The 11,629-nt window shown below is 46.3% G+C and overlaps 1 protein-coding gene across 1 annotated transcript; it reads right to left on the minus strand.

The window, feature by feature from the left end:
- Window positions 1–996: 996 nt before the first annotated feature.
- Window positions 997–10,988, minus strand: EIF2S2 (eukaryotic translation initiation factor 2 subunit beta). Its single transcript, XM_058850669.1, has 9 exons — window positions 10,850–10,988; window positions 6,541–6,724; window positions 5,539–5,642; window positions 4,408–4,543; window positions 4,022–4,122; window positions 3,495–3,643; window positions 2,626–2,682; window positions 2,129–2,214; window positions 997–1,472 (listed from the first exon to the last, which is right to left on the minus strand). Exons 1-9 carry the CDS (start codon window positions 10,862–10,864, stop codon window positions 1,297–1,299), a joined length of 1,008 nt encoding a protein of 335 aa, XP_058706652.1. The 5' UTR covers window positions 10,865–10,988; the 3' UTR covers window positions 997–1,296.
- Between the last annotated feature and the right edge of the window lie 641 nt (window positions 10,989–11,629).

An 11,629-nucleotide genomic window follows, 5' to 3' on the forward strand; every position in this document is an offset into this window, starting at 1 on the left:
TTTTCAAATAGCAAGTGAGTGACTCCCCAGCAATACTGTGCTCTGTGTTAACGTGCAAAGGTTAAAACTTAGTAGAAACCCTTCAAGTTGTGGTGTTTGCTGTATTGCCTTCAGAAGGACCAGCTCCCCTGGGGAGGAGGCTGCTCCCCTGACCCGCAGGGGTGGCTGCCCGGGGCCCTGAGCTGCTCCACCCTTCCCTCCCCCTGGGATATTTTGGCAATCGAGTGACAACTGTCCCCACTTCTGCAACCCAGGGGGGACCTTCACTCCCCATCTGCATCTCTGTACTCCCCAGCTGGAACAACTTCTACACAAAACCCAGCGAGGACAGCACCAGGTGTCCCCTGAGGTCACTGACACTGCCAGCAGAGGAAGGGCACGGGAAGATCCTGAAGCAAAATGTTAATTTGGAACCCAAATTACTTGGCAGTGTCTCCTGCAAATTCACGATTTATAGAAGACTGTGTTGCAGCCACCATACAATGGCATTTAGACCTACTAGTTTTTTTGTTTTTTGCTGCATTTAGATTCTTTTTAAAGTGATGAAGAGTGCAGGACTTAGAAATATAAATGTTTCTCTATTAGAAATTGCAAAATTTAGTACTATGACACTATGAAAACTTACAGTACAGTTTATTGATTCTATGTTAAGATTCAGCACTAATCTGGTGGCTGAACTCTCTCAGAGCTATTTTTGCCTAATTAAGCAGCACCAGCATGCCCTGACCCCCCTGTCTGTGCACAAGGCACCCATGGCTGTACAAGCAGGAGCAGGGCTCATGCTGGCCTGTCAGCACTGGGACCCTGACTGGTTTCTCTGTTTCATGACAGCATAACTAAAATAAGCCTGTTATGTAAAAGCAAAATAGCCTTTATCTCAAAACTTCATTCTGGGTCTTGGACATAGCTCAGTGACATGATCTGCAGAACAACACACCAACCATTCCCACCAGTGTTTGAAGAGGAAACTGAAGGAAAAATCCAAATCCAAGACACTCACTGTTATAGTATCTTTAATTTATCTTGTGTTTTACAGAAGTCTGAACGGATTAAAAAGCACCTCCTTTCCCACCACGCTCCTTTACAGTTGGTAAAATATATTCAATGAGCAAATGTATGTGAACAGCTTGAGGATCTGCATCTTGCAAGGATTTCACAGACCAATCAATCAAAAGCCAAATTTGTCGTTTTTACAACCTTGCTTTAATACAATGGTAAATCCACTCCGATTGCAAACCTGTCCAGTCCCATCTCCCCAGAACACTTTGCCAACTCCTCCAGTGTTGATTAGCAAACCTAGTTAGCTTTGGCACGGAGCTGTGCTCTCTTGCCTGTGACAGCCTGGAAGCCTGTTTTGATGCTGGCCACGGAGCAGCGGGAGTGGCAGGTCTCGCACTGCAGGAAGTATAACCGGGTGTCCTTCTGCAGGATGGTGTCGGGGGAGCGGCACGTGTGGCAGGTGACGTACTCCTCTGTGGGAAGCAAGGGCCAGTTAACCCAGCAGCAGCTGCTGCTGCACAGCTCTCTGGGAAAGCTGTGCCAACACACCCACCAGCTCAGAGGGGCTGATTATGGAAACCTAAAAATCACCCCTGGTTAACGAGGAGGAGGTTTTGGGTGCTACATCGAGCATTGATGCTGTTTTAAAGTTAATGACCAGTAATGAGTTCCCCCTGGTGCTCCCTGAGCTCCTCTGCTGAGGCAGCACTGCCAGGTGTCAGCAGCTCTGGTACTGACACAGCACTAGGGCAGGAGCTTTGTGACACAGAATCTGAGTCCTCTGACCAGCTGTGGCACACAAACACTGCATCTGTCAATTCATGGCTACAACAGACTGCAAAATTAACAATTACTGCTGTTTTCCACCGTTCTCATCAAAGCCAAGACACCAAGCTCAGATGAAAATAAGCAGTTCTCAAATGCTCTGTTTTCCTTGGCATGTTTTAGTGCAGGACAGAGTACAGCCCGTGGCCTAACCACAGCAGAACCACCTGAATTTGCATTATTCCATGATAAAGGGAAGTTAAAATGGCTCCTCAGCCTCCTCCACGGTGGGCACACACCTGGGCCCCTGGGCATCACAAGGGGCCTGAGAGAAATCTGCAGTGGGAAAGGGAGTTCTACTTACTGATATATCTTCTCAAGACATTTTCTATCTGTTTTTGCTGGAATCTTCCTTTGATTACCAGTTGGTTGTTACCATCTATTGAACCACTGATTGAAAAGAGAAAATAAATTATTTGATTTGCAGGTGTGAAGTGTTAAAACAAATCAAGAACATGAAACAAGGTATGGATGTGTTCTTCAAGAGGAGCACAGCCACAATTGTGTTGTAGGAAAAAAAAAAAAAAATGCAAAATTCTGAGGTACTTAGAGCTATTTCCTACAGGAAGTTTTGCCCAGGCACAATTTTCACCTGCCTGTCTCAGGGGAGTGAACAAGACCATTCCCTTGGACTTGGAGTTTCCCCTCTGTACCTCCTCACTAAAATGTTCTCTCCTCAATCACCCAGCACAGCACTGAAGTGCAGGGAACAAAAGCCTCATGTTCCAGCACATCTATACCCCAAAAATGTTCTATTTGACCAACATCAACCCTAAGCACACCACAGCCCAGCAGCCTTACCTTGTACCCAATTCTGCCAACAAAAATGCCAGGAGATGTTTTGGCTGACGATGTAATCTAAAAATAAAGTAAGGAAATGTTTAACCTTCCCTCTTCAGAGAAATTTGGTATTTATACAGGACTGGCAGGGTAAATTCAATTTAAGTTAGAAAGTTTCAAAGGGAGCAGTACCAGGGGTCTGCACTGAAGAGCACATAAAAAACAGTCCACACAAAAAACCTCCCACTATCTCCAACTCAAAATTACAACAACTAGTGAAAAGAAGTTTTCTATTAATGGTTTTTCATTCTTACTGTCTCATCCCCTGAAAAAACATTAGTAACTACCACTAAAAATTCCCCTTAGTGCACCCTCAGCAGGGTTTCACCAGGCCTGTTTTCTGGCATACATCTGATACCCGTCAGATCTGCATTCCCAGAAGTGCTCACAAAGATCAGAGCTGCCTTCACAAGACATAATTAAGATGTAGATATCAGTGCAGAAAACAGTGGGAAACACTACTGGAGTCCATGTCATTTCCTGAGAGGACAGTATTTATAGTCAGCTCAAATTCAAAAGAACTTTTCCCACCCTTCTCCTCAAGGCTCGCACATAAATGTCACTGGTGACCCAACTTGATAGAAGCCAATGAACTCACCAAGTTTCAGCCCATGCACCATTTTTGTAATTTAAGTATAAAATTAGAAATTTTCTCAATAAATCATGTTCAGAAGTATCTTCTCACAGAGAAATGTAACGAGCTCTCTGACTGAAATAGCTTCCACTCCTGGTTTGCCACAGTCACTTGCCAGAAAACTCTGCCTTCAACACAGGAGCACAGAGCAGTGCATCCATCTGCTATTCCTGGGAAATCCAGAGAGGAAACTTACAATTTGCAGATATCTGTGAAGTTGACAAAAGATGTTTTCTTGGTCCCTACTCTCACAACCTGCGGGGGCTTCATGACAAATTTCCGCTTCTCTCCAGCCACCATGTCCGGGTTCTTTTCCCGCATGATGTTAAAAACTCTATTGAGCAACTGCAAAAGAGGGATTCACACTCACATCAGCATTTTCCATTTCTCACAGCCCCTCACTTCTAAAAGCCACCTGAAACAGCATTCACAGTGAATATCAGACTACCTTTGCCTAAGAGCATTTCCCCACCTGCTTCAGAACACACTTAAAACGTTCTGATAATTGCAAACTCCCAACACCACTTCCCCAAGGGTTTGCTCTGCCCATGGCAGAGGTGTTGGAACTATAACCAATACTGCCCCATCTGAAAATTACTCTGATAGAAGACACACCTTGTTAGATTTACAAGTCCTTCACTCTGAAGTCAGAAATAGGAGCATAAGGCTCTACTGATGCAGATGAACATGGAAAATGTGTTTTAAGAGTCTCTGGAACATTACCTCATCATATGTGTAGTCCCTTTCTGAGCCTGCCCACGCAGGTCCTGACTGAAGGCTAAAGGAAATCCCATCATCTTTTTTGCTATCTTCATCCTCGAATGCTGTAGAAAAAGTTTTTGGGGATTCATTAAGAAACATTCTTGAACCTCATGCTTACATGATTTCTAAAAGGTACACAGGAGAAAGTTCCACTAAGATGTGGACTCGAGTCTTCTCTGTTTGTCAACAAGGGACACGAGCACTCATGGCAAATTTATACAGTGCTTTTACAGAACATTTTTCTGATCAATTTTGTAGCAAAAAAGGCATTTGAACAGAACTTATTCACATACAAGGTGGGCTGCATTTCACTTATGACATCTGACTGAGCTAGGTTATACTTCTACCTTCATCCTTTTCCATTATCTCATCTTCATCTGGAAACTTCACATTCTTCTTTTTCTTCTTTTTATTGCCCAGCATGATATCAAGATCATCTTCAGGTTCTACTGTCTCTGGCACATCTCCTTCAATTTTCAATTCCTGCAAAGAAGTAAGAATGTGGATTATCCAGTGTTAACCACAGCCCTCCACTGCACAGCACCACAAAGTAACACCAGCTGCACACTACAGAGGTGAATACTGGTGACATCCACCACTGCCCTGAAACCCAACAGGTAAGAATGGAATTCCAGCATGTTCAAGAGAGCCCTATACCCTGCACTACTGCCATGAGCAGGGCCAGACTGGCACTTCCTGGCTTAACTTGTGGCTAGCCAGGAACAAGGTCAGGCTGCACTTAAAGGCAGCAGCCATCTGAGGACAGGAGAGAACAAAACACCCCACATGGCAGCAGTAAGGGAAAGCAAAGCCATGCTACTCTAATCTGTTATCACAATTCTGCACACTGAAAGAACACAGAGAAAGCATTTTGTCTTCTGAGGCAGATCAGAAGAACGTCTTCTTCCCCATAAGGCAGAATCTGAAGAGGAGGTTTATGCGTAATGTCACATTTCTCTATCCTCTTGCTCTCTGGGCTTGCCAGTTACACTGACATGTGATACAAAAACACTACTTGGAATAAAACTTGAGAAGAGTAAAAATATCTTGTACACCTTCTGGAACACAGCACAGTGGCCAACCCTTTCTAAAGAAAACACCAGAGTGAAAACAGATTTCTTGGCAGATATATGCACTTTATTTGAAGTGCTGGCCTTTAGAGGACTGTTCTGTGCGTGGCTTCTGACATCCAGTTACCTCTCTAACCCCAAAAGACAATTAACCTTGAGGTTAATCAGCTCTTCCTACAGACTGCTCAATTATTTGCACATCTTTGTGCAGAGTAGGCAGGGTTTTCCACTTCTGGACAAAAAGTCCAGGCAGGAGAAACATGTTCATCAAAAAAAATGAAAGACATTTAAAGTTTATTCATGAACTGCACCAAGACACAGTGACAGACTTGAGACATCTCCTGCTCTTGCTCTCAAGAAAATGGAAGCAAGAGAGTTTTCACACATAGTCAAATTATGTAAACAAACCTTTACACCTTCTTCTGCTTCATCTATATCAAATATCTTTTTTGTTTTTTTCTTCTTTTTCTTTTGATTGAAGAAGTTTAAATCATCCAAGTCATCTGTTGTATCTAAAAAACAAAAACAAAGGATTGCCTAAAGAAGTGTAAATGTAGAAACAGTTCAGACATTAAGGTTTCTAATTTACATCCAAATCTTCAAAACATTACAGTAAGATATGAGCAATGATCTGTAACCCCTGTGGATATCCTTCAGGTTTGAAGAGATCATCCCCCTCTGCCCCCAAATACTGTTTTAGTTTCTGCATCTTCTGTCTTTTGATACTTTAAATGTTTAATTTTTCTTCCTGGTGTACAAGATAAATTAGTCACTTTTGTCATTAGAGTGCTTGGATGAAAAATGAGAAGTGCAGGAGGAAGGTACAGTTTCTTTGGTCTGCACCAGGAGCCAATTTTATCAACAAACTGGATTTAAGTTAATGGCACTCTCTGAATTAGGTAATCTTGAAATGACATTGGCCTCAATTTAAAAAGCAAGGTTTTATACACAATCACACACTTCCTAAAAGATTTCAAAGAACACCCTGGTTGCCACGTTCAGAATCGTCCACAAACTACAAACTCCTTTAACCATGTTTCTGACATTCACACTATTGCTTAATTGTTCAAATTAAAAAGAAACATAACTGTGGAATTACTGCAACAAGTGCACACGGAAGATTTAAAGCTTCACACTGTTTTAGAGAGTCTCTTTTCAGTGCCTCACACAAAGAACTGTTTGAGTTAGAAAACTGGAAATTATATAAGCCCCTGGGAGCTTGGTGATATCTGTGAACGTGATTCCAAGCAGGAAGGCAATGTGCCCTCCAAACAGGCACCAGAGATTAATCACAAATCTCTGAACAAACCAAGGCTCTGGCTTTATACTCTGGGATGTCAAATTCTTGAAACTGGGCTTGTAGTCTCAAAACAGTACCTTTGTGAGTTTATCTACATGGATTCACTTTACCTTTCTTCCTGCTGTCTTCTTCATCTGCTTCAACATCTTTGTCTTCTGTTGGCTCTGGTTCAACTTCCTTTGTTTCTGATTGCTGAGTCTCTTCCGTTTGTATGTCTCCTCCTCCTTCCTCATCCAGCATGAAGGGCTTCTTCTTTTTCTTCTTCTTCTTGCTCATAGTAGGATCGAAAATCATCTGTAAAAGTCAAGAGCTCCTTAGCAGCTCAATAATCATCCCCCATTTATTATTTGTAACAATTTTCCCAAACTGCTCCTCGGCTTCAACCTCAACTGTGTCAATTACAAGGGAAAACTGACAGAGTTCACAACATCTGCTACTTTTCCTGTAGTCCAAGTTTCCTGTCACCTATTTATTAGTGCAGCTGAAAATATTTTAAAGCTGTGACTCTCTGACAGGCTGACTACCATCTCTATTTCATGACCATTATGGACTCAAATTTTGCAGCAATACAGCACCATTCAACACAGAAGAAAATTTAACCCCACCAAAACACATGGTCTGATGATATATCACTTCCACTTGTGAGACACATTAATTCCCAGATTTATTCAAGGCAAGATTTGCCAACAATTCTGTTGACAAGAACACTCTGGATGAGGAGGAAACCTAGAAGGGGCTGATGATACAGCAACACCTGCATCAGCTCTGAACACTGAAATGGAAAATGTCTCATCCTCCCTCCCCAGACTGAGAAACTGGACCTCAGACACCAAGTGATTAAAAGCTGTTAATGAGCTCTTTAGCCAGCAAAGCAGCTTAATTCACCTTGTCTGGCTGTGAAGAAGGCACTAACCCCAGACTCACTTTTAACCTATTCATCATCTGCAGACCTGAGGGATTTTTTCCAACACCTTGAAGCCTTTTGTTTCACTTCAAACACAAGCTGACATCCCAGCTGTTGGTCAGTTTGCTGCACACATCTGCCTGGACTGTCACGCCATACTAAATATTAAATACAACAATTTTAGACACTTTCTCCAAGGTTTCTTGTCCAGTAATGGAAGAATGTTCTCCCAGAGCTGTACTTTACCATCATGAACGCCCTCACTCAGGGAAGAACCAGCACTCCACCAAGGAGCAGTTCTCCAGCTTCTTGCCCAGCCACTCCCTGAAGTCTGGTGGTTTTCCTCTCCCCGCAGCACAATCTTTCCTTGCACTTCTCACTCTCCTATACATGCTGTTCTTGCGATAATTCTTCCCATTTTCTGAAACATACATGTTTCATACAGGCTCTACTGAAGGCATCAAACTGCTCAGATGTGTGTCTGAGGTACAACATCCCCAAAGCCTGCACACACATGGGGGCCACTGAGGCTTTACAACTGCTGAAATGGGTCTTTAGTTGCACACGCTGTGCTGGAATGATCTTCAAAGGAGTTCTGCCAGAGGGCTTTCCTCTGCTGCTTCCTTAGATAGTGGTGTGAATCATGCTGCTGTAATGCACAGAAATCACAGCATGTCCAACTGGTTCCATGTCTGCTTCCTCCTGGATGTCCTCAGCCTGCTGGGACAGCAGGAGAGCTGCCTGCATGGGCACAGTGCACAGCCTCAGGATCAGGCACAAGTGGCTGACTCATTTCCACAAAGATGCTCTGCAAGACTCTGAGGAGGTTTTTATTGTCTCATGTGAAACAAACCTAAGATCATGCCTTGCCCAGATGTAACAGTTTCTAAGAAGGAACCAGCCCACCCAGCCCAAATCATTTTTTGTGAGGGAAAATACATCTGAAGCACCACAAAGGACCTCTTGTGTCTATGGAGACAGCGTGTCTGCAGCCTAACTACACTGAACTAAACACACCAAGACAACTCCTGGATGCAGGAGACTGGTTTTCAGCATTAAACCCAGGTGGCCTTGAGCAGGGCCATCCCAGGCAGGCAGGGCAAGCCAGGCTTCTGCACACCCAACACCTACTCAGAACATGTCACAGTCCACAACCTGAGGAGGAGGCCTAAGCCTGAAATATTTTGTTCACCAAGGGCTTCAACAAGCACTCAGCAAGAGCCTGAGGTCACATTTGCTTTAACAAGTCATGACATAAATGAACCAGTCTGATAACCCAGCCAGTCATGTTCTGGCTTTCTGAGACAGGTGTTTCCAAACTTTCTTTATTCCCTTTCTCTGCTCAGCACATTGACTTAGTCTGAACTTTATGATACCATTTAGTGCTGACAATCTACAAAGTTGCTGGTTTTCTACTGAAGGAACCGCAACCCTCAGCACCAATGTAACAAATCTGGATGCTTTTCCTGTGTGAAAAAAATTCTAAATTCTCATCCTGTTCCTGCTCTCAGAGCCAAATTCCCATAGGGGGTTTTCTCCTTTGTAGACCACATGGTTCCTTCTCACATCCATCTCCATATACCTGCTCCTTAATTCAAGTGTCTACACAGTCAAAATCCCAACTTAAAGAAAATTAGCAGGTGAACAAACAGAGGGGGGGAAACAGAATCAAAATTTCATAAACCAAATGCAACTCAAGACTGAAGCCAATGATCCTCAGAACTGCTGTGACAGTGGCAAACGGCAGAGGTTCCACCAGAAGTCACAAATAAATCCCATTTCCTTAGTCTGAAGAAACACAGGCATGCCTAAGAAGCAGACATCACCCCTGCCCTGATCAAGTCAGTTCAGGTGTCCTTACACTGACTATCTCTAGGGTGAGGGGCAAAACTGCTAAGACCAAGCAGCACTTAAATTTTCTGGCTGCTCAAAGCACAGCACTCTCTAATTTATTGCTTGGAGCTTCACAAAACTGCAGGATTCAAAGAACTTTTAGCTCTTCAGTGGGATTATGTACTTTGTAGGATTTTTAACAAACTGAACATTAACAGACCATTTCCCCCAAAAACTGGGCCTGTGCTGTCCCTGCTGTGCCCCAGCTCTGGGCAGCACTCAGGGATATTCCCAGCAATGAGTTTCTTTCACACACAACTCTGAAAACTTTAAGCTGCAGCTCAACACAATGAGCTTCTCACCATCTATCCCAGTTTCCAGTGTTAGTTTGTCTTCTGTGTCTTCACCTTTCTCAATTTCACAGGCTTTAAAAAGTTTCACCAACTTAACATCAATATCAAACTATCTGGCTCACAGCACCCAGACACACAGAAGTTCTGGAAGGCACCTGCACTCACTGCACATGAACCTGAAGAACAGTGCCAGCTCAACTGTGTAATCTGCCATCGTCTTTATTCTGTCACATAAAGCAGCCCAGAGGTGGAAACTCACTACAGATCCCAGGAATCACCTCAATATCAAATTAATCCACTAAGCAAGAAAACCAGTCTTACTGATACAAACTAAATTCAAAGCAGGACACTCCATGAACTGTTCCAGGGCTCCGTGATCACCTGAGTCAGACAGTACCTGATGCAACCATTCCTGAGTGCAGAGAACAGCCCAGACATGAGAACTGCAGCTCCCATGACACATTTAGGCACAAAAATACAACGTATCCATTCTAGATGCTAAAGTGGCTGAGTAAGTCAGTCATAGCTACCACTAAAATAAGTGGTAATTACACCAGTTCTCCTTAATGACGTAGAACAAGCCTGTCTCCAAGGCTTGAGTGATCACTTTGCTCTGAAGGAAACAAGCCACACAGGTATTTTAAACACCAGAGAGAAGACACAAGGCCAGAAGCAGCCATCTCCTGGATCCAGCTTCCCACGGCTACACCAGGCTGATGAGCACCTCACACACGGAAAACTTTCCTTTTCCCCAGAGAGCAATAGAAATGAGGCCAGTAAAGCTGCCAACACAGGGCATTTACAACAACTGAAAAATTTCTCAGACACGGATGTATCATCTTCCCTGGTACTGTGCCTAGACAAACACACCAGATCCGGAGAACGTGAAGTTATCATTCGTTCAGATGTAGCTATTCGGCTCTCAAGGTTAAAACCCGAGATATTAAAGCTCCAGAAAGCGAGTGGTAACTGCCTCAACGCTGCGTTTCGCCAAACACCGCAGAACACGATGGAGAAGCGGTGGCGGTGCCATCTGCCTCCCTCTCCGGCTTCTCCCTGCCGGCAGCACACCGGGAGCTCCGGGCCTTCCCAGCACTCTCGGCCCCAGCACACACCCGCGGGCCCGGCCCGGCCTGCGCCCCCCGCCTTGCCTCAGCCCCGGCCCAGCGAGACCCCCGCCCGCCCCTGGCCCCGGCCCCGCGCAGGGCGGAGGCCGCGCTCGCCGCAGGCCTCAGGCCCGGCGCCCACATGGCGGCGGCCCCCGGCGCGGCGCAGCCCCCGGGCGCGGCTCAGCCGCGGGTGGCAGTGGCGACGGCCGGCGGGCCTCACCTCGTCGCCGGACATGTCTGCGGCGGGGGCCGCGGGCCGGGGTCGCTCGGTACCGCGGGGTCAGTCCGTGCTCGGCTCTTGCATCAGCGCCGCGCGCCCGCCCCGCCCCGCGCCTGCGCGCGCCCACCGCGCCGCCTCGCGCGACTTGCGGCGCTCCCGCGCTGCGCACGCGCCGGGCGGCGGCGGGAGCGCTGAGGGCAGCGCTGAGGGCGGGGAGCGGAACCGCTGCCGTGTCCGCACGGCCCCGGGATCCCACGGACCGAGAGGGCTGGAGGCGACCATCGCCCATCGGAGCTAAACTGCCATCTCCGGCAGGGCCATCCCAGAACGCATCGCACGGGATTGCGTCCAGACGGTTCTGGAATATCTCCACTGAGGGAGATTCCACAGCCTCTCTGGACAATCTGTTCAGGGCTCGGTCTCTGCACAGCAAAGAATTTCTTCCTCCTGTCCAGGTGGAACTTCCTGGGCATCAGGTCCTGCCCGTTGCTCTGGTGCCATTGCCGGGCCCCAGGGAGCAGAGCCTGGGCCCTGCTCGGAGCCCTCCCTGCAGAAAGGGACACCCAGGGCTGAGGGCCCCTCTCAGCTGGGGCTCCAGGCTGAACAGCCCCAGCTCCCTCAGCCTTTCCTCATCAGGAAGGTGCTCCAGGCCCTTTCTTATCTCTGCAGCCTCTGCTGGGCGCTGCTGCCAGAGCTCCCTGTCCCCCTGTCCAGAGGAGCTCAGAACTGGACACAGCACTCCAGATGTGCCTCAGGGCTGGGCAGAGGGGCTGGATCCTC

The sequence above is a fragment of the Poecile atricapillus genome, chromosome 15 (assembly GCF_030490865.1).
Source record: "Poecile atricapillus isolate bPoeAtr1 chromosome 15, bPoeAtr1.hap1, whole genome shotgun sequence".
NCBI classification, from domain to species: Eukaryota; Metazoa; Chordata; class Aves; order Passeriformes; family Paridae; genus Poecile; species Poecile atricapillus.

What these genes read in the sequence shown, in the direction of transcription:
- EIF2S2 (XM_058850669.1), bottom strand. An exon ending in AGAAGACAGCAGGAAGAAAG is followed by an intron (nt 5,643 to 6,540) that starts GTAAAGTGAATC and finishes TTTGTTTTTTAG; the next exon opens with ATACAACAGATGACTTGGAT. An exon ending in TTCACAGATATCTGCAAATT is followed by an intron (nt 2,683 to 3,494) that starts GTAAGTTTCCTC and finishes CTTTATTTTTAG; the next exon opens with ATTACATCGTCAGCCAAAAC.